The sequence below is a fragment of the Polyodon spathula genome, chromosome 14 (genome assembly GCF_017654505.1).
Source record: "Polyodon spathula isolate WHYD16114869_AA chromosome 14, ASM1765450v1, whole genome shotgun sequence".
Lineage (NCBI taxonomy): Eukaryota > Metazoa > Chordata > Actinopteri > Acipenseriformes > Polyodontidae > Polyodon > Polyodon spathula.
Window position 1 is genome coordinate 6,848,901 of NC_054547.1, and position 25,114 is coordinate 6,874,014.

General features: G+C 36.5%; 1 protein-coding gene across 1 annotated transcript in view; it reads right to left on the bottom strand.

The window, feature by feature from the left end:
- Positions 1-1,505: 1,505 nt before the first annotated feature.
- The window catches only part of LOC121326373 (alpha-N-acetylgalactosaminide alpha-2,6-sialyltransferase 3-like), a 62,368-nt gene continuing 38,759 nt past the window's right edge, over positions 1,506-25,114 (bottom strand). The window contains exons 4-5 of the mRNA XM_041269628.1: positions 8,726-8,833; positions 1,506-4,964 (exon numbers count right to left, since the gene is read on the bottom strand). Coding sequence (XP_041125562.1) covers positions 4,775-4,964; positions 8,726-8,833 — 298 coding nt within the window. The 3' untranslated portion in view covers positions 1,506-4,774. The remainder of the gene's footprint in view (positions 4,965-8,725; positions 8,834-25,114) is intronic.

The following is a 25,114-nucleotide window of genomic DNA, read 5'->3' on the forward strand; positions in this document are numbered from 1 at the left end:
TTAAATATCGGTCGCCACAGGACTGGAGCATACAGTCATGGATGAGTTTGAAGTTTTGGCAGCATACTCAAACCCCAACAGTAGTAAAACAGTAAAACATGGTAGTGTCTGCTTACAATTAAGAGGCATCATTCAGAGATCGTACTGTACATCGTTCAAAGACAAACTCATAAGAGCATGATAAGTGATAACATGTTAAGTTTTTTACTTTACCGTTCAGCTTACAAGGCATTTCTGTTTCTTGCAGATTCTTGACTTTATCCCAGTTAACAGTAGAAAAATAAATAGATGGACAGGTTTAAGGAATTGCTAATGGCTACACAATTGTAATGGTTGTCTTTCTTTGAAAGGCTCCATTTATTTATTGGAAATTTCAATCATCTACAAACCTGAATTAGAGCATGCATTTTAGTACCTCTTTCTTACTGAGGGTTTCAGGCTGCCACTAAATAACATGTAATAACAACTAACTGGATGAATCGGTATATCACTCCTTGCTCTGTAATTAAAATAAATATGTAGTAATTGAAATTGTCCTGTTGAATTCGTGTCACATTTACCAGGCATTTATGAAAATGTTATGAACATTATGGATTGCAAGATTGACTGAATAAGGAATATACATTAAAGGAGCAGAAAAGCAAAACAAACACACTTTCTGTCAAGTTAATTTATTCTAGAAACAACATTTTGGCAGAATGGAAAGTACGAAAAGCACGTACAAAGGTTAACGTCTAAAGGCGAAAATGGAATGTTGTGGAGGCTGTGAGTACAATAAGAATATACATTACAAAGTTTACATGAGCAGAAAACTGAGAGAATGACAAAATTCTATAACTAGTGAAATTGCAAGCAGTACAAAGGACACTACTTGAGTTATAGTCAACACAATTCAGCAGCTTTACAGTGAGGCTCACAAGAAAGGCAAACATCTGCAAACAAATAGCATTTTCGAAAACTGTTTGAGAACAATAGTCAACAGGAATAAGGAAAAACCCTTTTATGATAACCTTTGCGATGTTTTTGTTTTGCTGTTATCCAGTTCAAGTTAATCAGTTCAGTTTAACTTTGTAACTAATACTATATAGTCAACCAGTGCTTCCAATTTCCTGTTGTTTAATTCAAGAAGGATAATTCACTCAGTGCTTACATTAGGAATATGTCCAGCCCTTGAACTCCAGGCTGAAAGTGCATCCCTTATCCACACAACTTAGGCTGTAAGTGTTTAAACTGAAAAATACAAATCAGAAATTGGTATAGTCCTGTTTAATTGGGATCTTGCATTGATTTTTACATTTTAAAAAAGTGTAATCCTTTGTAGCGTCTTGATTCATTGTAATTGAATACTGTATGAACAATCAAGGAAGTAATTAAAACATTTTATATATTAACTATAATTAATATATATATATATATATATAGATATATATATATATATATATATATATATAGATATATATATTATATATAGATATATAATATATATATATAGAGAGAGAGAGAGAGAGAGAGAGAGAGAGAGAGAGAGAGAGAGAGAAATTACTCTTAACACTAAATCAAGTCATGCTTCTCAATGAAAATGGGTCTGATAGTTTAAACGGTAAATGGCTGTTTACACATCCAGTTTAAACGTTTCATAGACTTACAACATTAATAATGCAAGACCAACACACACATTCAAACCAAGTGATTCCAACTCACTTCATTCAATGTCTTAATTTCAAACATTAAAACAGACTCTTGTGTGTTTCAGTGAGGGACGTAGTGTGAATAGTGCCCGTAACATTAGCAAACCATTTCTCAGAAGGCATGGTTGTTGTGCCAGCTATTCAAATAAGCACTAAAGGTACTGAGTCTTGTTGCAAGTGACTGGCAACACGTAAAACAAACTCAGACAATAATACCGTTAACAACGTGCTATAAATATGTCACCTACAGAGGCTGAATACTGAACAGTTCTTATCAAAGTTAATTTTCAAATGACAAATAAGAATACACATAGGGGAAACCAGGCACTTTACAAAGCTGTTCTTTCTCCTCATGTATTACTATTCATTAGCATTTTAATGAGTACCAAGTTCAATTTGCATAATGGCTATCCATCATGTCACTAACGTTTTAAATACATATCAAATACAAAGGAAAGCGATGCTCTTAGAACTTTGAGCCATTTTCCAGGTGAATAAAACAAGGTCATATGAATGCATCTGTGTAATTGCTGCTATACCTATACAGAAATTACAAAAGTGAGCTAATTACCCAAAAAAATAAAAAATCCTATTGTTTGTAAACATCATGTTCCCGGTAAACAAGGTTTATTAACTCCAACACAGCATTGGATTTAAAGGACCTCACTGCATCCTTGAGTTTTTAAGACCATAGAATCATTTTCCTTTTTCAAAAGTTGTCATTACAAAAACAACAAAACAGACAGGTGTTTGTTTTTTTTTCTAAATGTTTATCTATGGAGTATAACTTGTATAAAAAGCAGTGTTCTTTTATTTTTTCTTTAGACTGTCTGTCCCACACAATGCAAATCCATCCTACCGAGCTTGTTTTCTGCCTTAGCCTTGCACGGTGTGCATGCTGGATCTTATTTATTTAATTCATAAATACTTTATTTCGGAAATTACACTAACATAATGACTAGGAAATCAGGTGCTTTCTGCTTTTCACTCAGAGGCTATGCATTTGCAGTTGGCGAAAATGCTCATTAGCAATAACGAACAGATTATGTAAAACTGCTGATGTCCTCTCAGAAGCTGTATTTTTAAAATTGTTTTTCTTCATACTATTATCACGGCCATTGTAAACAGAGCTAACTGGTCTTTTCCAATCCCACCTTCTAAAATCAATGTTAATAACCCAACATTATTGACACCTAACTTGATTTGGCAGAAAATCCTTCTCCCATTTCATGACAGGGAAAGTAAATATTAAACATAATTCACACGGTACACAGATTATTATATTCCATTAGCAAACCTTTTTAACCAACATTAGGGAACAGAGGCCATAGAAAAGTACAGAAGAGTAATATTGTTGGGGAAAAGAAATCCATACAGCACATTATTAGGAAAAAAAGGAAAAATATCTCTGACAAAACGGCAGTGAGGTAAAGTATAGGGTTTCTCTTATTTATTTGGACAGCACTGCTTGGGAGCTAATATATTAACATAAGTAAAACTCCACAACTTTCCTTTATCAGTGGCATATGTTATTGTTTTTAAATGTATGTTACAGTAGTGTCTGTGGTTTCTAATTAACAAAGACATGAACCTCTTCAATACTGTATGTTGCAGCAAAAAAAAAAAAAAAAAAAAGATGCTGGCATTTTACAAGTTTTTGGCATGTTGTTTAATTTGCGTTTACACATATCAGGCTCTATTCATGAAGCTTTAATATTGTGCATTGGCGGATTACACTTTTATTGTATATTCTGGATGGAGAATCCACAATGTGAATGAATTGAATTGCAATTGAACAGATGAATTAATAATGATGAATTTAACCTGAGACCTTGCCCCTGGGTGCTCGACAGCTACCCACAATGCTGTCCGGCTAGCACATACATGAACGATATCATGTAGCCTCGTGCCACAGATAGGAAGTGACGCATGGGCCACCTCCCCAAAGGACAGGGCATGCTGCAAATCGGGGAGGAGGAGGCCAAACAAAAGAAACTACATGAATGAAAGCCTCGCAGAGCCTTTATGCGCTTCAAGATGATGTGTTGATTAGTGGGCTGATTCTCCTTCCAGAAATACAGCCAAGTTTCCCATTATTAAACTGTTCTAGAATGCGTTTTGTCTTCAACGAAAGTCAAGAACACATACACAAAATGCACACACTATGCAAGCACAACAGAAACACAAATTCAGATTTCACATTGGAAATTACATTGATGGGATTTAACCACAGGTGTAGCATTCTGAAACAGTTTGCATGTGCCCCTACTGCTCTTTGCACATGTTTTCAACCCTGTAATGCCCACGAATTCCTCTCTGTGGGGAGAAGCTACTGTGTTGAAATAACTAGATATGCATGATCCTCATATACTATTATATTAAACAGTGATATAGCAACTGACACTACAGGCAGGGTTTATGTACCTTGTTCTGACAATGCCAGATAATAATTGTAAACGTCTAATTAACATGTAGTCAGTGATTCAGTCTGTACAGTGTCAAGAATACCAGTAAATGCATTCAATCAATTACGTTCTCAGTTTCTTTCTGAACTATTTCATAGACCGTTATCTGTATTTTTCAGATGTCAGTTGTATAGTATTTAATTGTTCTGTAAAATACTGTATCTTGCTCAGTTTCTATTTTTTTTAAATCATTAATTAAAAAAAAGGCTTCACCTACTTATTTTAAATGAATTAAATTAAACAGCAGCAAAGCCACAACTGAAATGAATTCCCTAATTTGAGTTGCCCACATTGTACACAGCATACCAATGAAGCTGAGAAAGCTTAGAATTCCACAGGCAATATACAGAGAAAGTGCATCTGTTTTGTACAATGGTGGTTTTAATATTTCTGTTGGCTGTTTAATAATGATTGTCCTTTTGTCTTATTTTGGTCTTTCCTACCTATTTGTTGAACTGGCTAAAATGATCCCACCAGTATTAGTCATCCATTTACAGACAGGAGTAATGGATACAGATTGTGCCAGTCAGCACCATCCAAGTCAACATTTCTGGAGTTTTATTTGTGTTTAAGTAAAAAAAAAAAAATCATTTAAATGTTATACCAATTGTTCTTGAGATGTCATGAAATTGCCCAGGCTGGGTGTAAGAATTGAATGGCATGTGATTTGGACCATTTTGCAAATACAGATTTCTCAGTAATGAAGCGGTGTCCTCCGTACGGAGCGCTTTCATGCAGGAAGTACTCTGTGCATTCGTCTCTGCTCCCAGCTTCATAGTAATGATAGGGGACTTTGCGATACCCATCGGTCCTGCAAGAAATACAGATAAATCATTGGTAACGACAGCAAGTGTCAGCATGACAGCATGCATGCATGCATGTGTGTGTGCGTGTGTGTGTGTGTGTGTGTGTGTGTGTGTGTGTGTGTGTGTGTGTGTGTGTGTGTGTGTGTGTGTGTGTATACACACAGTACTGTGCAAAAGTTTTAGGCAGGTGTGACAAAATGCTGTAAAGTAAGAATGCTTTCAAAAATAGACATGTTAATAGATTATATTTATCAATTAACTAAATGCGAAGTGAGTGAACAGAAGAACAATCTAAATCAAATCCATATTTGGTGTGACCACCCTTTGCCTTCAAAACAACATCAATTCTTCTAGGTACACTTGCACACAGTTTTTGAAGGAACTCGGCAGGTAGGTTGGCCCAGACTAACCACAGTTCTCTTGGAGAACTAACCACAGTTCTTCTGTGGATTTAGGCAGCCTCAGTTGCTTCTCTCTCTTCATGTAATCCCAGACAGACTTGATGATGTTGAGATCAGGGCTCTGTGGGGGCCATACCATCACTTCTAGGACTCCTTGTTCTTCTTTACACTGAAGATAGTTCTTAATGACTTTCGCTGTATGTTTGGGGTCATTGTCATGCTGCAGAATAAATTTGGGGCCAATCAGATGCCTCTCTGATGGTATTGCATGATGGATAAGTATCTGCCTGTACTTCTCAGCAGTGAGGAGACCATTAATTCTGACCAAATCCCCAACTCCATTTGCAGAAATGCAACCCCAAACTTGCAAGGAACCTCCACCATGCTTCACTGTTGCCTGCAGACACTCATTCGTGTACCTCTCTCCAGCCCTTCGGTGAACAAACTGCCTTCTGCTACTGCCAAATATTTCAAATTTTGACTCATCAGTCCAGAGCACCTGCAGCCATTTTTCTGCACCCCAGTTCCTGTGTTTTCATGCATAGTTGAGTCGCTTGGCCTTGTTTCCATGTCGGAGGTATGGCTTTTTGGCCGCAAGTCTTCCATGAAGGCCACTTCTGACCACACTTCTCCAGATAGTAGATGGGTGTACCAGGGTGCCACTGTTTTCTGCCAATTCTGACCTGATGGCATTGCTGGACATCTTCCAATTGTGAAGGGAAGTAAGCATGATGTTTCTTTCATCTGCTGCAGTAAGTTTCCTTGGCCCACCACCCTGTCTACTGTCCTCAAATTTGCCCGTTTCGTTGTGCTTCTTCAAAAGAACTTGGACAGCTTATCTGGAAACCCCTGTCTGCCTTGAAATTTCTGCCTGGGAGAGATCTTGCTGATGCAGTATAACTACCTTGTGTCTTGTTGCTGTGCTCAGTCTTGCCATGGTGTTTGACGACAGAAAACTGTCTTCAGCAACCTCACCTTGTTAGCTGAGTTTGACTGTTCCTCACCCAGTTTTATTCCTCCTAAACAGCTGTTTCTGTTTCAGTTAATGATTGTGTTTCAACCTACATATTGAATTGATGATCATTAGCACCTGTTTGGTATAATTGTTTAATCATACATCTCTGTTTGCAAGCCCTCATTAAATTGAAGTTGCTTGTTCTTTTCACCTGGAGGTTGAAACTGCTCCTTTCCTGTCAGCAACCTGACGGTTCACTGTTGGACTGACAGGCTTTCAGCCAGGACAGATATTCTTTCAAATGTGCACATGTAAGACAAACCACTGGTGCAAACCAGTAAGAATGATAGAAATACAGTATAGTGTTAGCTACAGATACTTTAAGCTGGCCCTACACTATGGATACACCTGACAAGAATAAAACAGTTTTTGATGGGTATACAGGATTTTTGTTTTATGATGCTTAGAGTGAGAGGGCAGCAGTAGTTTTGAATTCTATTTCAAAATTGTATTGACCAAGGCTATATTGTTTACCTTAAAAGTGATAATGCAAGGCAAACCTTTGGTTTAATACACTGTTGGTTTCACTGGCTTTAAAGGTGCCTCTTCTCAATTACAAAAATCTTCATAATCCCGGCCCTGAATATCTCTCTGATCTGGTTGGTCCCACCCACCCCACCCCCTCCTCTATGAGTCAACTAAAATACTTCGATGACAGCCGGTGGTGGCAGCTGTTAAGCAGGTCGTCGTGGAAGGTTGTCCTCTTAGTCCCTGCACTCCTGCTCTTTGATATGTCCTGCAGGAGAGATACCTACTATGTCTTCATTTACGTGCAAGCTCATGGCCTGCATGTTTTCGATTACCTGTGTTTCGATATTCAGTATGCTTTGATTTAAAATGTATTTTGTGGATCTCCTTGGGATGCCTCCTCATGATAAGGTTCTCTACTGTACAAGTGGAAGTTGTTGTTGTTGTTGTTGTATATTTCTAAAGTATTACCATGCTGGTAAACAAATTGCAGGGTAATACATGTACTTTTTATCAATTAAAGCCATACATCAGACGAGAACAAACTATTTTAATCACTGGCCTTTGTGTTGTTAGGTCACCTCTTGTATGTTGTGTTTGGTTTAGTGAAGCCTCCCACACGCCAGGATCCCTTGTTGCAACACTAATACCATTTTCTTTTACTTTCCAATTGAGTTGAGGATGAGTGCAGCGGGTTGTATCCTGTCTTCTGCGTTTTACTGGTGTGCTTCACTTATGCAAATATAATGAAAAAAAGAATCAAAACATTTACTGGTTGCAGACTTTAACTCAGGCTCTGTTCTTGGTGGTCAGCATTTCTTTCCTTAGTTTTTTTTTTTTTTTTTTTTTTTATTATTATTTTATTTTTATTTATTTATTTTTACCAGATCTCTGTTCTGGCTAAAGGTGTTGAGGGTTTTTTTCTTACTGCCTATTACTTTACCTCCTCAAGTCCTGTTTTATATAGATAGTTTAATTCTAAAACAAGCAACACCACATTTGAGATGTAATGCATGAACACTTTTCAGGTAGTCATTAAAGTGACATTTAAACATGGGTAGAACAAAGCATGTTGTTCTAATGAATATGTATTCGTTTCAAAATGCCTGGCAGTCCTTAGCCAGCCACAAGACTTCCCCAGAGAAATACATTCTTGTGCTGGATTCTTTCTGCGAAGTCACTCGTATATTTTTAGCTAGAACATGGTGAGGAACATTGGTATAGACATTCCTGGACACAATTTCTTGAGGGTATGATAATGCAGTTCTTATTGGCCTAATTATTAACATGTATGTATGCAAGATGCTGAATCTCAAAAGGGTCCATCCTTGTTAAAATCTTTATTCTATTTACGTGCATTGCAGATTTTAATGTTTAATGCAAATGTAACCAATGTCATCTTTTTGTTACTTGACATTGCAACCTACTGTATTTGCAAAGTGAGCGTGTATCAAGCGCCACTGTTGGAGCCTTGGTTCAGTTCCAGAATGTGAGTGGATGCTCTGGCGTGTCCTCAGCCAAGTTCATACAGCCACCTTCACAGCTGGCACCAACTGGCACCTTTATGGGCATCGGAACTACAGGCAAGTCCCTTGCAGCTACAAACTGCATTTTTTAAGCCTAGTTTCTTCCTGTATTGCAGTGTTGGAGGAGATTTTCATCTAATGGAAATGGCAATATGTCACAATGATAGTGAGTCATGTTTATCTCTGAATTCTGTACATGAGAGTATACAGTATAGATACATTGAAGCTGTGTTAGCATACTGATAATGTTAATAATACTATAATACTATTGTCCCAGAGGATATTTCCAAATGAGATAAACCCACAGCAGTAGCATTTTCCCTGCAAACACAGCTGAAAATGCTGTATCCTCTTACCTGCAGTATGTTTCATTTATCATCCCATATATATGAATATCACGGCATATGTCCATAGCGAGAACAAGGGTGAACCACCCAGTGCTGAGGTATGACCCTGACTGAATTCTGAAATACATAAAAGAAGACAGATCTTCAATAATTTGAAACAAATGTGAACACTTTATCAAATAAATACTATATATTGCAAAGGCTATGTCACATTAAAAGCTGACGAACTGTCAGAAACTCCCAATTATTCTGAATTATTTATAAGAGATCTTAGACTCCTGCCAAACTTCAGCATGAAACGATGAGGAGCAGAAGAAAACGTCATATGTTAACCAAAGTGGAGGAACGTCTGCCTCACAAAGCAGAGTGAGACAGTTTAGTTGTGCATTATAAATGAATTAATAAAACGCAGAGCAAAAGAAAAAGAGTGGATCAGACTTCACAAAAATACTGGAACTGTGAAGAAGAGCAGAACTGTACGTTGCTATGACTAACTTACCGGCTCCACCCAGTGAAAATGAAAACGATGACACTAAATAGGCTGCATAGAACGTTAAGAATACAGCTCTAAAGTATTTAACACAAGGCACTGAGAAATGCCCTTTGAGATACCACTGACTTCTTACAAGGACATTGTTTGAAGGCACACAGTTCATCAAGTGGTCATAAATGAACCCATTAAAGTCACAGCCCGCGGAAGAGCCCGAGTCAATGTGGCGCTCTCACTGGAATCCTCAGCAATTCTTTATGTCACATTCTTTCAGTTTTTGAAATTAACGATGATTATTACCGTATTATTTATAATATTGCTTATTATTCTGAGGTATTCCTCTGCATTTTCCTGTCTGAAAATCTGCAGGTAACCAGGTAACAGGCACAATGACAGTTAAGGGAGATCACATTTAAGGTAAATTGTAGGGTAACTGCATAATTATTAAAAAAAAAAAAAAAAAAAAAAAAAAAAAAAAAACCTGAAACCGTAAATTCATAAAATCACGAATACTGGCAATTTAAAAAAAGAACCATCTAACCATCTAATAACACAAACCCTACGCCACGATAAAAAAAGATATTGTATATTTTATTACATTACCTGCCAATCTTTCTGTCACTGAATGCTGTTATCTACTTTCAAGCTCAATCTCTCTGCACTTCATTATAACCCACAGCGCCCCCCCCCCGAGTCGTTAGAGCTCGTTTCCATGTTTGTCATTTGCATTTAATAAAGTCTTTGAACTTGCATCTCTTACCTCTCATTCTCACATCCTTTCACAGTCCTTTATAAACCCCTCTGACTCTCCTAGCAAACTTTTCTTGTGCACTCTCTGTACAGTAAGTGACCTTCCACGATGACATTCTCTCACATATTTCTGTCATATTTTCCTAAGGTACACTGCATGATCACAAGATTTTGATGTAAAAGTAGCAAGCAGCGCATTGACAACATTTTCTAATACTGTACCACTATAATAGGCTTCCTTATGAATACAACACAACTGCAATTTAAAGTATATTGTAATTACAAAATGCCCTACCAAATTCCAAAAACTTGTATTTTGCAATTACACAAGTAACTAAAAACTACAACATAACTACCTCCACACATTTCACATTTAGAATTACAATATTATAGATGCTACTTAAACTGTTATCTTATTATAGATGCTACTTCAAATCTGTGTTATTTCAAGCAGGATGCATGCCTGTTTGAATGAACCAGATTGTTGGGCATGCATAGTGAGGCACAGCCGTCTGTTTGTGCCGTCCTTTTCCCTGGGCTCCATGCCCAGTACTCTTCGGGACAAAGTAGAGACGCTGTGACTTTGCTTTAGAAAACTGTCCAAAATAACTGTTCTAGCGTTAACAACATATTATCTATATACCTGGTGCTAGTTCAATTGTTGTGTATTGTTTATGTGTATTCGTTATTTTGTATTCCCTACAGTATATCGGACCAATTTTTATTAGATATCTCAGAAAACGATTTTAAGTAGGCATGATCATATTCACCCCTAAAAGATATTCTGCAGTAGGCTTTATTACAACAATTGAATTATTTTATGTATCTAAAATTACCTGTTTAAGAAGCATTCTTCAAAGAAAAGCACCGCATTATCTTTTAGGTTTTAATACCACAGCACTAGCACTGGCATATTATGAATGCATACACAGACGTCCTTTTCATGCCAACCACACACTCCCCCTCCTCTTGTGCTCCCATATATCTAAGATAACTCTCTTGCCACATGTGTTGGTTGATTTATTGTGCTTACAAGTGTCCTGTATCTTTACCACTGCCAAGTCTGTGGAACATCACTTATTTACTCATTTATTAATAGTAAAGAGCCTGAGTAAATGACATTGCAAAGGACTCAAGATGGTTAAAAAATGTTTATATCAAGATGTAATTATTAAATAAGTAACACATGTGAATAGTTCCACGTCATTTAATGTGTTCATTTCAGCGTGCCATGATGAACAGGCTTAAAGCGGACATCACAGCCCAACTAAGGTTTTTATAATACAGTCAATTTGAGTAGAGGGGAATCTCTCATTGTTAGCTCAATGTGATGAAAATGGCAGCTCTTAAGTTGTCGTTGAGTGTGTGTGTTTCCACATGGAGGGAGACAATGCCTGAGGGCAAGCTGGAAGTCTTATTTTTTAATGCCTGTGACAAGGACAAGCCAATCTGACCAGTGATTCCTGGAACCAGTGAACGTTCTGTCCATGCTGTGATCGGTACTGTGGGCATGCTCGCACAATGATGAATGAGTGACTCAAAAAGTATGGAGACAGCTGATGTTCACATAATGGTAACATGCTTATATTGCTACAGGTAGTTTCCAATCGACATTATCGAAATAGGAAGAGACCAGCAATAATAAGGAAATAGCAATGAGAATGCTTGTGAGCTAAAGGTGTAGTGCTACTATCGGACTATAAGCATCACATTGTTTGTTTTACTAGTCAAGTAAAAACCTTTCTATTCTCATACAGGTTTGACAAGTGTCATTTTTTGAAAGGCACACAATGATCTGCAGATACGTGTCATATAAGGCAATCAGCTTTTATTAAGCTGAATCTCTTTCGTAACTTATTTGAAAATGAAGCAGAACAATCTGAAGATCTATAAATTATTTGATGACAGCAAAGGAGAAAATGAATGTGCTGAGCAGGACTGGTTTTACAACATCAGCAAAACTGACATATTTCAGTCTGCCCAGTGAAGGAACAACTTGGATCAGAATTTCATGAGCACCTAGAACAAGTTGCGAATGGCAGTCAATTCACCGGTTTATGTGTGTATTGAAAAGTAAAAAAACAAGAAAATAAATACATGCTTTTCAGAAACTGACATACTCTACAGGTAGATCCGAATGATTACTTGCCAATTTAATTATTCTGATGTACAAATGAGGGTACATATAAAAAGAAAGTAAAGCAAGCTTATGCTATTCTGATTGAATAAATAAATACATACATAAATAAATAAATAAATAAACATTCTCACATTAAACTGTGAATCTCGTTTCTTACTATTCCATACAGCCTTGAAAGTTCCATTCTGTGAATCTGGTTATCAATGCTTACTGTTTAGGTAGTTGTTTGGTTTGTGATGAAAAAGAGGATTTCCCCTTTTCAGCAATGAAAAACTGCTTAGCTAACATTGTGAGGCTTGGGCCTGCAGCAGCTGAACCCTTTGGATGAAGCCATGAATGCAGCTCCGTATGAGTGTTAACTTTTGTAACTCCAGCTCTTCCATTGTGCTGCTTTTTTTAGTCTATCAGTTATTAAAGATTGTAAAATATTTCCTGAAAACATATCCATTTAATCCATCCTTAAATGTCAAAGTTAATTGCACAGCACAGAGGCAAATAAGAAGCTTTTGAATAAAAGGCCATCAGTTTCACAAAAAAAGAAATCAATGTCAAAGTGGCCATGTCAGTTTAAATGTGTAGCTCAGATGTCATCTAATGAGGTGCTAACACCGCTAACCACAAGACTGTGCACAGTATCTTATTCCTTTGAATACCTTTTAGACATACTTATTCTATCGATTCTTTAAGTAATGCGTTCTATGCATTATTCTGTCACTTTATTTAGGTGATCATTTCTCTCAACGTCTTATCAAGTAATTTCAAACAGCTGTGCGTACTTTGACCCTTTAAAATACAAGACAGATGTATGTCCCGCAAATAAAAACAATGTTAGCTTTCTTATTTTTGCAATGAGCTGCACGAAAGAGAGTTTAAAATGTACTGAAAGGTTGGATCAGGTCATCTAAATGGTGCCATTCCTTGTGATACTTGAGTCACTCTCCAATGATTTTAAGAAGAAACTGTTTGAACACTCACTCAGTTTCTTATGTACCTTAACAGGGTTAAAGTGGGGACTTGAGATAAAGAGCCCCACAGATCACCAATTACAAGAAGCCCATTCTACTAGCATATACTGGAGACTAGCCGTGATTCTAAGGGTGAAGAACTCATTCTACTAGCATACATTGGAGGCTAGCCATGACTCTAGGGGCGAGGCACTGCTCATATGTAATATACAACTGAATGGTTATATTGATACTGCTGTGACAGCCACACATACAAAACATTAGAGAAGGCTTATCAAATAATAATAAAACAACATTATCTGATCCCAGGCAAAGGTGCCATCAATTAAAGCCCCAGAACCAGTGCTTTTCAGGATTCAAACCCCTAGCACTACAGAGTGGAGCGTCACAAAATCTTGAATTCTGCTCACAAGTACTGCAGCAACTGTGCTCTGTTAGAAAATTTCTAAATATACTTCAGCACGACACAGGATGAACCTCAAGGCTGTTTTGTTTCAGAGCCTTATTTTTTAATTTTCACATGACTTCCACATAGACTGCTTGTTGACAAAAATGACATTAACATTCCTGACCAGATGGTATCAGTCTGAAAGAAGGCTTTTAAATCTCTAGTCCTTATGGCACTTACTTTCATCACAGAAGGCTGTGTGAGTCACATGGAAACATGTATTCCTTTGTTCACTGGTCTTTATTTACAAATAAGATTGCTACCGTGTTATTTGGCTCTCTTTCTAAGATGAAGGGAATTGAAGCTTTTCCCCTGAGGCCTACGTTAGGCTCTTTCTGTAATAAATTCTTCCACCCACAGTTTTTTTTCTTCATTTTTTGGATATTGCATTTCTAATCTAATAGAAAGTGTTTGCAGTTTTGCATTTATTTCATAAAGCACAATTCTACTTTCTGCTGGAAACCAGATATGGACGATGAATGATTTCAGTGATGTTGTCCATTCGCAGAAACCTGGACCATATCCAACTACATAAATGAAAGACAGGACATATATTAAAAGCAAAGATGTTGCATTGAAAAAAAAAACAGATAACCCATTTCCAACAAAATAATGTTTTTTTTTCTCGCTGAGAAATGTCAGCTTCAATTTCATCCCATACCAGGCATTCTCACAGACTAATAAACCTGTTTTTTTGTTTGTTTTTTTTTTTAAAGAAAAATTTACATTTAAGAGGGAACATTTGATAAAATCCAGTTATACTGTGTCCTACAAAAGGACACTAAAATTGAATTAATGCAGCTCTCAGCCCCAAGAAGTTGTGAGTGTATCTAGTTATTTAATTACAACAATAATGCATTGTATTCAACTTTACAGTCCTCATCTCACTCTATTACAGTGTGCCACACTTGGCTAAATGTATTAAATAATAATACAACTACTAACCCTTTCTTTAATCCTTTGTGTTTCTGCAGCCAAAACTGCCATGAGACACATAATTTGTCCTACAGGACTGGATTGAGTTTTCTTCACTGAATCGATTATTTCATACTTTGAGATGCATTCCATCAAGTGGATCATTTACTGTACATTTCCCAGTGTTTATTTGAACCTGCTGCCTGAGCAATCTTCTTACCCCCTAAAAGTAAGACCAGCTGACCCAGCCAGACCTATTGTGAGTAAACCTGACAGGGCAATGCATGCTGGAAGACTATAGCTCCCCAGCTCACGATGAGCTCTGTCAAGCACCTTCGCAATACGTCCATTCTCTTATATGACCAGTGTGCGCTCCAGTAGCATGGGAACTGGTAATTAGAAACCCAATGAAAGGCAGTAGTAGAAATCAGCAAGTGTCTAAAGCATAATCACTTTGCTGATCTTGTTGAAAAGTCACCATTCAGAACCAATTCATCCACCTTATTACTCTAGGTTAGCATTATTATAATAGTAATATTTATTTATTTATTTATTTATTTATTTATTAATTAGCAAATTCCCTTATCCAGGATGACTTAAAGTTGTTACAAAGTCATCACAATACAAAATATCACACTACAAAATATCACATTACAGATAATAGCAGGTATAAAATACAATATAATTAGTATGAGCAAATTCAAATGAGAGAAAATAAAAAATACAGTAAATAATTACGTTTGAGAGCGATCACGACTAAGAGCAGTAATGATGCCAAGATCTCACAAGTTATTAGATCAGCACTGCAGTTTTCCAAAGCTTACCAAAAATCAAGATAAATACATTGTTCACCATTTCAGGTTGAAATATCACTACAGATCGCCGTATAGATACGCATGGTAAATGAAAAGAAAACTATTACAATGCTATAGCTCTTACTCAAAATCTAGTCTCTTCCTTGGTTAGCTTTGAAGGTAGATGCATGACTGCAGCAGATACAAAAAAAAATGAAATTGCAGAAAGAACATTCAATTGTCAAGTCCACAGTTACAATATATTACAAGGAATCCACTTTTAATTTGTACAGCGTTTTTCATCACGAGGAACTTAAAGATCTATCTTTGGATCTACAATCAGCAAGGTCAGACAAGTACTGAACAAGGTTTATTAAAAAAAAAGAAACCTGCCACTGCACCAGAGAATCTGAATTGTGTGCTGAAGTAGGGGCAGCTGAGGTCAAGCTGACAAACAATAGAAACTGAAATTCTAAATCTGCTGCCTCCTGTTCTCTGCTAATTAATAACCCAAGGACCAAGGTTGTTAATTCCAATTGGCAGTGGCTACAAACACTTGAGGTTTATGATTTATGCTTTTTGTATTCATTATTTGTACCTGATTAAGAAGAAATACCACAACACATCATCATAAAAGCTTTATGGACAACGGAAACATCTGCAGATTTTATGTAATATTTATTGTTACCAAAAGTTGAGAAGCACTGATTCGGGGTTATAAAATATAAAAATTCATCCATTAACAAAAAAATAAAAATAAAACAAAATCACATCCAAAGGCACTTCATGGTACCAATGTAGGGCACTCCTCTATTACTTATAAGGAAAAACAGTAAATCTGTCTTAAAGCAATTAGGAGGAGAAAAAACTATTGTCTGATGAAGTTTATCATTTTGTTAAAACTCAGCATATATCTAACAGCATACTGCTATACAATATATGATTTACAACAGCGTCTCGCAGATCCTGTGAAAGCAGTTTTATATTTTATAAACAGTAGCACATGCCCTTTGAGTTAATTGACTCCCCATTAGTGTTTTCCCGTCCTCTCTGCTTGATAAACAAGAACTGGGAATATACCACTCGAGCAGAACCTCTAATGTTAGTGGTGGCAAAGAAGAGTAATGTCTGTAATCCAACTGACTCAGTGCTGTACATTATACCCTGAAGCACATAATCATTCAGATTGAAAATACATGTGTAACCCAGCAAAATAAATGAGTTATCATGTAGTGAGCTGAGAAATATTTTGTGTGCTTCAGCTCTGACTGTGCTGGCAAGAATCCTTGGGTTGATTCACATCCTATTTTTGTAGTCCTCTTGATCTCTTGTCAACTGTAGTTGACTCGTGGTGTAATAACATAGTTGATGCTGGGTATGCTCATGTTTTCACTGAAGTAGCAACATGTGAAATTGGATTTTTCTATACTTCAATTATTCATATATGTGATGAATCATTGCAGTGTATGCAGAGGCATAATAAATAAAAAAAATATATATATAAATTAGACTATTGTTTAAAAATATATATATATATATATATATTGGAATACTGTATATATATATATATATATATATATATATATATATATATATATATATATATATATATATATATATATATATATATATATATATACAGTGGCTTGCAAAAGTATTCAGACCCCTGACCAATTCTCTCATATTACCGAATTACAAATGGTACATTGAAATTTCGTTCTGTTTGATATTTTATTTTAAAACACTGAAACTCAAAATCAATTATTGTAAGGTGACATTGGTTTTATGTTGGGAAATATTTTTAAGAAAAATAAAAAACTGAAATATCTTGCTTGCATAAGTATTCAACCCCTGTGCTGTGGAAGCTCCCAGTTTGCACTGATGAAAGAAATTGCCCAAACGAGGACACAGTTACCTTACCATTGGCCTCCACCTGTGAACCATTAAAGTTGCTGTCACATTTTCTGGATAAAAACCCCACTGTTGAAGGATCATTGGTAAGGCTGTGAATCTGAAGGAAAATGAAGACCAAAGAGCATTCTACAGAAGTTAGAGATAAAGTAATACAAATGCATAGATTAGGGAAAGGGTACAAAATAATATCCAAGTGTTTGGATATCCCAGTGAGCACAGTTGGATCAATAATCAGGAAGTGGAAGCTGCATCACACCACCCAGGCACTGCCAAGAAAAGGCCGTCCCTCAAAACTCAACGCTCAAACAAGAAGGAGACTTGTGAGAGAAGCCACAGAGAGGCCAACAATCACTTTGAAGGAGCTACAGAGTTCAGTGGCTGGGAGTGGAGTAATGGTGCACCAGTCAACCATATCAAGAGCTCTGCATAACACTGGCCTGTATGGGAGGGTGGCAAGAAAGAAGCCGTTACTCAAAAAGTACCACCTGAAAGCACGTCTGGAGTTTGCCAGAAAGCATGAGAGTGACCCAGCTGCGATGTGGGAAAAGGTTTTGTGGTCAGATGACAACAAGATAGAGCTTTTTAGCCAAAACTCAAAGTGCTATGTGTGGCACAAACCTAACACTGCCCATGCCTCAAGACACACCATCCCTACAGTGAAGTATGGTGGTGGTAGCATCATGCTGTGGGGATGCTTCTCATCAGCAGGGACTGGGCATCTTGTTACAATTGAAGGAAGAATGGATGGAGCAAAATACAGGAAAATACTGCAAGAGAATCTGCTTCAGTCCTCTAAAAAACTGAAGCTTGGGAGGAAATTTACCTTTCAGCAGGACAATGATCCCAAGCACAAGGCCAAAGCAACATTGGAGTGGCTCAAGAACAAAAAGGTGAATGTCCTACAGTGGCCCATTCAAAGTCTTGATCTCAATCCCATTGAGAATCTGTGGCACTATTTGAAAATTGTGGTCCACAAGGGTTGTCCAACCAACCTGAACAACCTGGAGCAAATCTGCCAAGAAGAATGGGCCAAAATCACTCCGACACTGTGTGCAAAGCTGGTACATACTTACTCCAAAAGACTTAAAGCTGTTATTGCAGTGAAAGGTGGCTCTACCAAATATTAATGTGTGGGGGTTGAATACCTATGCAAGCAAGATATTTCAGTTTTTTTTTTCTTAAAAATATTTCAGTGTTTTAAAATAAAATATCGAACAGAACGAAATTTCAATGTACCATTTGTAATTCAGTAATATGAGAGAATTGGTCAGATATCTGAATACTTTTGCAAGCCACTGTATATATATATATATATATATATATATATATATATATATATATATATATAACTTTTATATATATATAAATTTATGTAAAATAATAATAAGATATTTTTATTTACTTCATACTAACATTTCAAAATAATTTGAATTACGGTACAGCTATTTTTACAGCGACTTCCAAAAATGACCACAAAAAAAAACCTTAAACAAAATGAAGGGCTGTCATTTTATGCAGTTTTAGCAATAACTAACTTCACAGTTAATCATAGTTTTTCTATATTCTATATTAACATACCACTAATACATTTTAATCCTTTGGTAAATCAACCAGTTCATTTTCCTTATTTTATGAATAAAAACTACATTTGCAGTTGCTGTACATAGATGTCATTGAAAAACATTCTCTGTCTGTTTTGGAACACAATATAGCAAGATAATACAAGAGCAGGGTTTATAACAAGTTCTGAAGAAAACAGAAATGTCGTCTCACAACAAAACAACAAATCTGAGCACATCTTGAGTACTTCTATTCTATTCTGTTCTGGCCATATCCCTTTGGCTTTGGGTTATCTTTTGTTTCACAATTAGGACTTATGAACATAAACCTTGGTACCATGTTTTAGTGTCACGCTATGTATCCTGAGGCCGACTTCTGCTTCCCTGACTTCCAGGCAAACCTGGATGTAATTATCTCTAACAGGTAGAAGCGCCAGGTATCTTTTGTTAGCTGAGGGTTAGTCAGATACTTCCTCCCAATGTGGCACTCACAGTACTAGACTTTAATAAAGACTAAGGGGTAGATATACTTAGATGGGCCAGTCGCAGCGCAAACATACCGAAATTTGCATTTCAACAATTCGCAAAGTGCACATATTGTCATTTGTACTAAGAAAAAATATGTTAATGAAGAGAGCCGCAATGCACTACTTTAAATATTATTTGCATCATCGAGAACTCTAGCGAGAGTTGTGTGAATTTTTTCCTAATAAAATAGCGTCAGTTGAGTTGTGGTTTGCTGCAGCAGAGAGTGCCCGAAGGATAACGTCTATACATGCAACGATGCAAGAATCAAAATAACATTGTTTTTGTTAAATGTAAATCTCATCTGTATAATAAATTCTCTTCCGTCATCATCCGACCTATTTTAATATTCTTATATATGTAAAAAATGAAAAGCAGTTTAATCCCATCAGATTCTATAGTGGGGCCCCAACCTTCACCCACAAAAAGCTCTTCATAATCATACAGTAGCCCCCTCGCTAAACCGAACATGTTTGTCTGACATAAGGAGGTGACGGGTTTAAAAACAATACAATAAAATCGCACACACATACATTTACGTTCTCAATGTATTTTAAATATAAATCATTATGCTGAAATAACACTAATGTGTTTCAGGTAGGCTACACATTACATCATGTAAAAATATAAATCTGTACAGTACGCCAGTATACAGTACAGTACGCCAGTATACAGTACGCCAGTATACAGTACGCCAGTATACAGTACAGTACGCCAGTATACAGTACGCCAGTATAAGGTACAGTACGCCAGTATACAGTACGCCAGTATACAGTACAGTACGCCAGTATACAGTACGCCAGTATACAGTACAGTAATAAAATCAAACCTAGCACACTTTTTTTGTACTTTAGCATTCTGATAACACAAAATAAAATTGCATGTGGTTTGCAACGATTGTGACTGACGCAACACTTTATTACATCTACCCCTAAGTGTGTTACTGTAAGAATCAAGATCAATGAACTTCCTAAAATCACATTAGCTCATATTATGAATGCAAATGCAGCTCCTGGACACAACACACAGGGCATAAGGCAATAGTTATACAGTTCTTGATTTTCATCTTTCATTGATGTATCCAGGGGTAGAGATAACTCAGTGACTGATGAGGAGGTTCTGCCTGGAGATGCTGCTGTAAGTCTCTGCTGTATTGTGGACTGATTTTGCACATCACTGGGATGATCCATCTATTATGTAATCCTTCGTAAAAAAAACGATTGAATCAGTCACAGTTCTAAAGGACTGCAGCTATGTAACCTTCTAGAAAGTTTCGTTTCTGGCTTTCATTAGCTTAGGGACCATTCATAAAGACTATCACTGACTTCGAAATGTTTGACTCTTTCTCAGATCTGCTACAAATTAAACATATCATTTTAAAAAGTCCACATAACAAGGATTTTACATTTGTTGTGAAAATGTGAATTGTGACAAAAATAGGCCTGTAAATACAGTAAATAGCTTTTTTGTAGGACATTTTGATATGGTTTGTTTACTTCCACAGACCGAGTTGACAGTTTATATATATATATATATATATATATATATATATATATATATATATATATATATATATATATATATATATATTAGTCATGTTGACTGACAGCTTTTAAAATTACCAGCAATGGCAGATTGTCAGCTGATTTATGTATCTAAAGCCTTACTGTTGCCTCTAGTACAGTGATTTCTAATCCATTCTGCTGATCGCTTGCACTAGCGCCAAAAGAGAAGACAATAAATGCATTTTTTAAGGGCAGTTTAGTCTTCTAAAAAAAAATATGGGGCTCTCTTTTAATGATCTAAAATGTGGCAGATCCTAATACCACTGCCCTCAAACTCGTAACCATATTCCCAATTTAAATAAGCCTTTCACTATTTAAGAGTGCATGATTTGGATTAATCTCCTGCATCACACAATTGAAATACATGGTACAACCTTTGAAAAAGCCCAGACAGGTTCATAATATAGGGAAACTCTTTATTCTCTTCTGTGTTATCTCTTAGTGCATTTTTGTCCACATTAATGTTCTTTCAATACTTTTGAATTTCTTGTTTTGTGTCAGAATACATAAACTACATTATAAATCAAAATCACACTGCTCAGCGGCAGATACTTTATCAATCAATCAATCTTTATTTTGTATAGCGCCTTTCATAGTGGACCACCATCACAAAGCGCTTACTCAAACCAGAGGAACAACAACTTGGCTATTTCTTGTTTCCCTCAACCCCCCCCCCCCCCCAAAACAATAAACAGCCAAAATAATCTACAAACTGGTAAAGTAGACAAGAATGAAATGCAAGGAAGGCTTTGAAATGCTATTTTCATTTTGTACTCCTTCAGCACAGCCTCACAGGCTTCCAGTAGGTATTTCTTTGATTACATTTTAAAGCAAGAATCAGAAGAAGAATATTTCAAAGGCATTACTGTGCTGCCAAAATAAATAAAAGTTGCACCAAATAGTTAATGGCTATCTCTACGTAAGTTGGCCAAATTGAAAAGTGGGTGTTCAGTATTTGAAAATAAATAAATAAATAAATAAATGGGGGGGGGTATAAACTAGAGCAAATGCCTAATTAAAACACAGATTGCAAGCTGAGATGAAAGTCATATCCACTTGGCCAGCGCATAATATGTTAAAGAAGGAGTCAATTAACAAGTGACGCTATAAAAACAAGAAATTCAACACCTAGCCGTGTGAAATGCTGCTTTTCACTTAGTTTAGTACTTGCCAATTTGCCACAACCTTTACTCATACTCATCTTTGTCTCTTCTTTTTCCCCAACAAGACTGTGAGCGACTGATTCCTGCTTACAGCACTGTTTATTTAATTAGTGATCTGGTTTCGTTCATTACACAATTTTGAATGCAGGTGTGAAAAGGAACGCCGTGACCAATGGCCCCAGTTAAATGAAACAGACCATAAAATGTTATTTTTCTTTCCATATAATGGATGATAGCACAAGGCTGTTCTGCAAGGTTTTACGGCTGTGTGTTGCAGATCTGTTGTGTTTAAAATACAGCCGGCAAAGCCAGCAAAGCCACCCAAACACTTCCACAGCATTTTCTTTTCTTTAATTCTTAGTTTTTTTCAGAATTGGGACCGGAGCTTGAAATTACCTTTTTAATCCCATGGTTTAACTTGATGAGGGTAAGTGAGCTACAGGAACCATAAAATATTGTGGATACAATTATCCCTTAACTGTGTAGTCCTGTTAACGATTTAACATAATGAAACTAAGGAAACTAATGGAGCAAAATGGTCATTACGCCATTGGGAGGTTTGCTGGAACATAGCGGCTTAATCATGTGAAAAAACAGATGCATTCAATGGACGGGGGTTAGCTAACTTTTAGAGATTTTAAATGCAGCTGTTATGAAGCTTTGAAAGACAGTAATGGCTAAATAAAACATAATAGTAGAGTCATCCAGTATAACTACTAGTCTTATTCAGCAAAAGAGATTTAAAAAATATTGAAAGAATCTACTCAAACACAAGGTAAACGTTATTTTTGTATGCATTTATGCTGTCTGTTAAACACAATGCCAGGGTAGTAATGACTACTTCCCTGCAGTAAAGCTGGCGTCTGCCACACATTGTGATTGCCATCTTGAGGTATAGAAGCATTTATAAATGTTGTACTGTGCAGAATATGTGACTTGTGATACCTCGTGATAGCAGTTAATCCATGTTAAAGCAAACCAAGTTAACAGAAAATAATTTCACTTTTAAACTCCAACTGAAACAAAACCAAAATAGTCGTTCTCTTGAAACATGAGGCCCCCGAATACATCTTAATATAGTCATTTTCTGACACTGAATTCTCTCTCATATATATTATAGTCACAACCACACATGGGCTAACAAAAAACTGCATATAAAGACGTCCTTATGGTAGTATTTAATAGGCCCTCTGTACCATACAAAATCATTTCACTGTGATCTTTCCAGAAGAATAATCCAATTTTATGATAAGAGCCTGGGGATTATTCCTGGGTCTATAGTACTTGGAAGTACCACAGCACAATGAGCCTGTGAGACGTGGTCCTGTTCTCATTAAAGCCTAGACTTTGTAAGCTGTGCCTGATTTAAAAACCGCAGTCCAAAGTATTCACAGCTGTATTCTGCTCCAAAACAACACAGGGAGATGTGTGACGGGTGTACTGGAAGCATATTTGGGTAATCTATGGTTTTTTAGAGGCAGTCGTAAACCCACATTGTAGCAAGCTCTTTCCAGTATGCATTAAATCATTCTGTCTGGACCAAGCTTTACTGCAGCGATTTACTTAATTTATTGCAGATGAATTTGTCATGCCTTAGTTGCCCTAGAACTGAATTACGAAAGCATCCTGGTTCATTTGATAAGGGATACATTTAAATGCAGGGGACTGACTACAAATGAATCTTTTACCACCCTCATTAATGAAATGCATCATCACAAACTATATTAATACAAGACATTCTAATTAGAATGATGTGACTTAGGACTAGGGGAAACACGGCAACCGAGACTAAAACTCAAATACAAAGTATAGCTGTCGTGAAATATCTTACATCTTATGTGTGATCCCCAACTGATTTAATTAAATTAAAAATACATTAGCCACTCTAATCGGTACTCCCACAAAGATGGGAAAACAGGAGGAATCAATTGAATCAACAACATACAACGTTTTGTTGCAGGGAATCTCTGATTCTCTAGATGGGAATGTGTTCAAGCTGGTGTTTAGCCTGGTTGAAGAAACCATTAATCATGTGTTCCATTAAGCCAAACACCACAGATCTATTATACTACAACTTTTAATCAGGCATATGACTCTTGAAATAAAGGGACCTTTCAGTGATATTCACCGAGACTAAAATACGTGTTGTCGGTGGCTGTTTGATGAATTAGAAAGTGACAATTGGGCAGATGTCTGCTTAAGGCAGCCACTGCATCTAAGTTACAAAGATCAAAACTACTTATAATAATCAAGCAACAGTCTCTCTTACTAAAGTGCAGATCTGATATTTACTACTTCTTTCATTTTTTAATTGCTGACAGTGAATAAACTGTGTAATCTTCACTGCTGACGTGGAATTTTCAATGTTCCTAATTGCATTTTATATCCAGCTTGAAGAGCTACATTAAAGGATTTTGGTATTCAACTTATTAAAATAAAAACAAGTGCTTCCCAGGGTGCTGTCCTGTGTGCCATGAACTTGTATAACTGCCTGGTATTGACAAATCTACAGAGCCACTTCGCTAATGTACCTCTTGCAATGCTGACCGTTTATATTGATGTAAGTCAAAAGTTAAGTGTTATCCAGCAGCTCATTACTAATTAAGCATCTCCACCAACCACTGAAAGAATAACCCCCCTTTTTGGGATATTATAATGCTGACTGTTAGTTTGTTATGACAACCGATCCATGACTTTAAACCCTCAATAACAGTTTCTAAAGTAACACTGTATTCCCAATCAAAATAAGCTACCTATGGCCTTAATATGGCATTATTTTGTACAGCAACAAATAAAAATACTCTATAGACGCTAAAATATGTATTTCTTGCAAATGTACTGCATTGGAATACAGTATTCTGCAGCATACTGTATATGTGCAGCCATGCGATAAAGACTATGTACAAAATAAAAATAAGGTATTCAAGCAAAGAAAATGATATGTTGTTATGAAAAATGTAACATTCAGGAATAATGGCTTGTTAAAGCCTACCACAACATGACCATTGCTAAGGAGTGTTTGTGATCTAATCTATTTCCATTCCAAGCTGCGGTAATGCCATTTATTGGTAATCTATTCTTGGAATTCTCACAATTGGAATGCTCACAATTGCCTTAATGTAGCACAAAGGCCTCTTTAAACTATACTGGAGCCAAACTTGGTGATAATT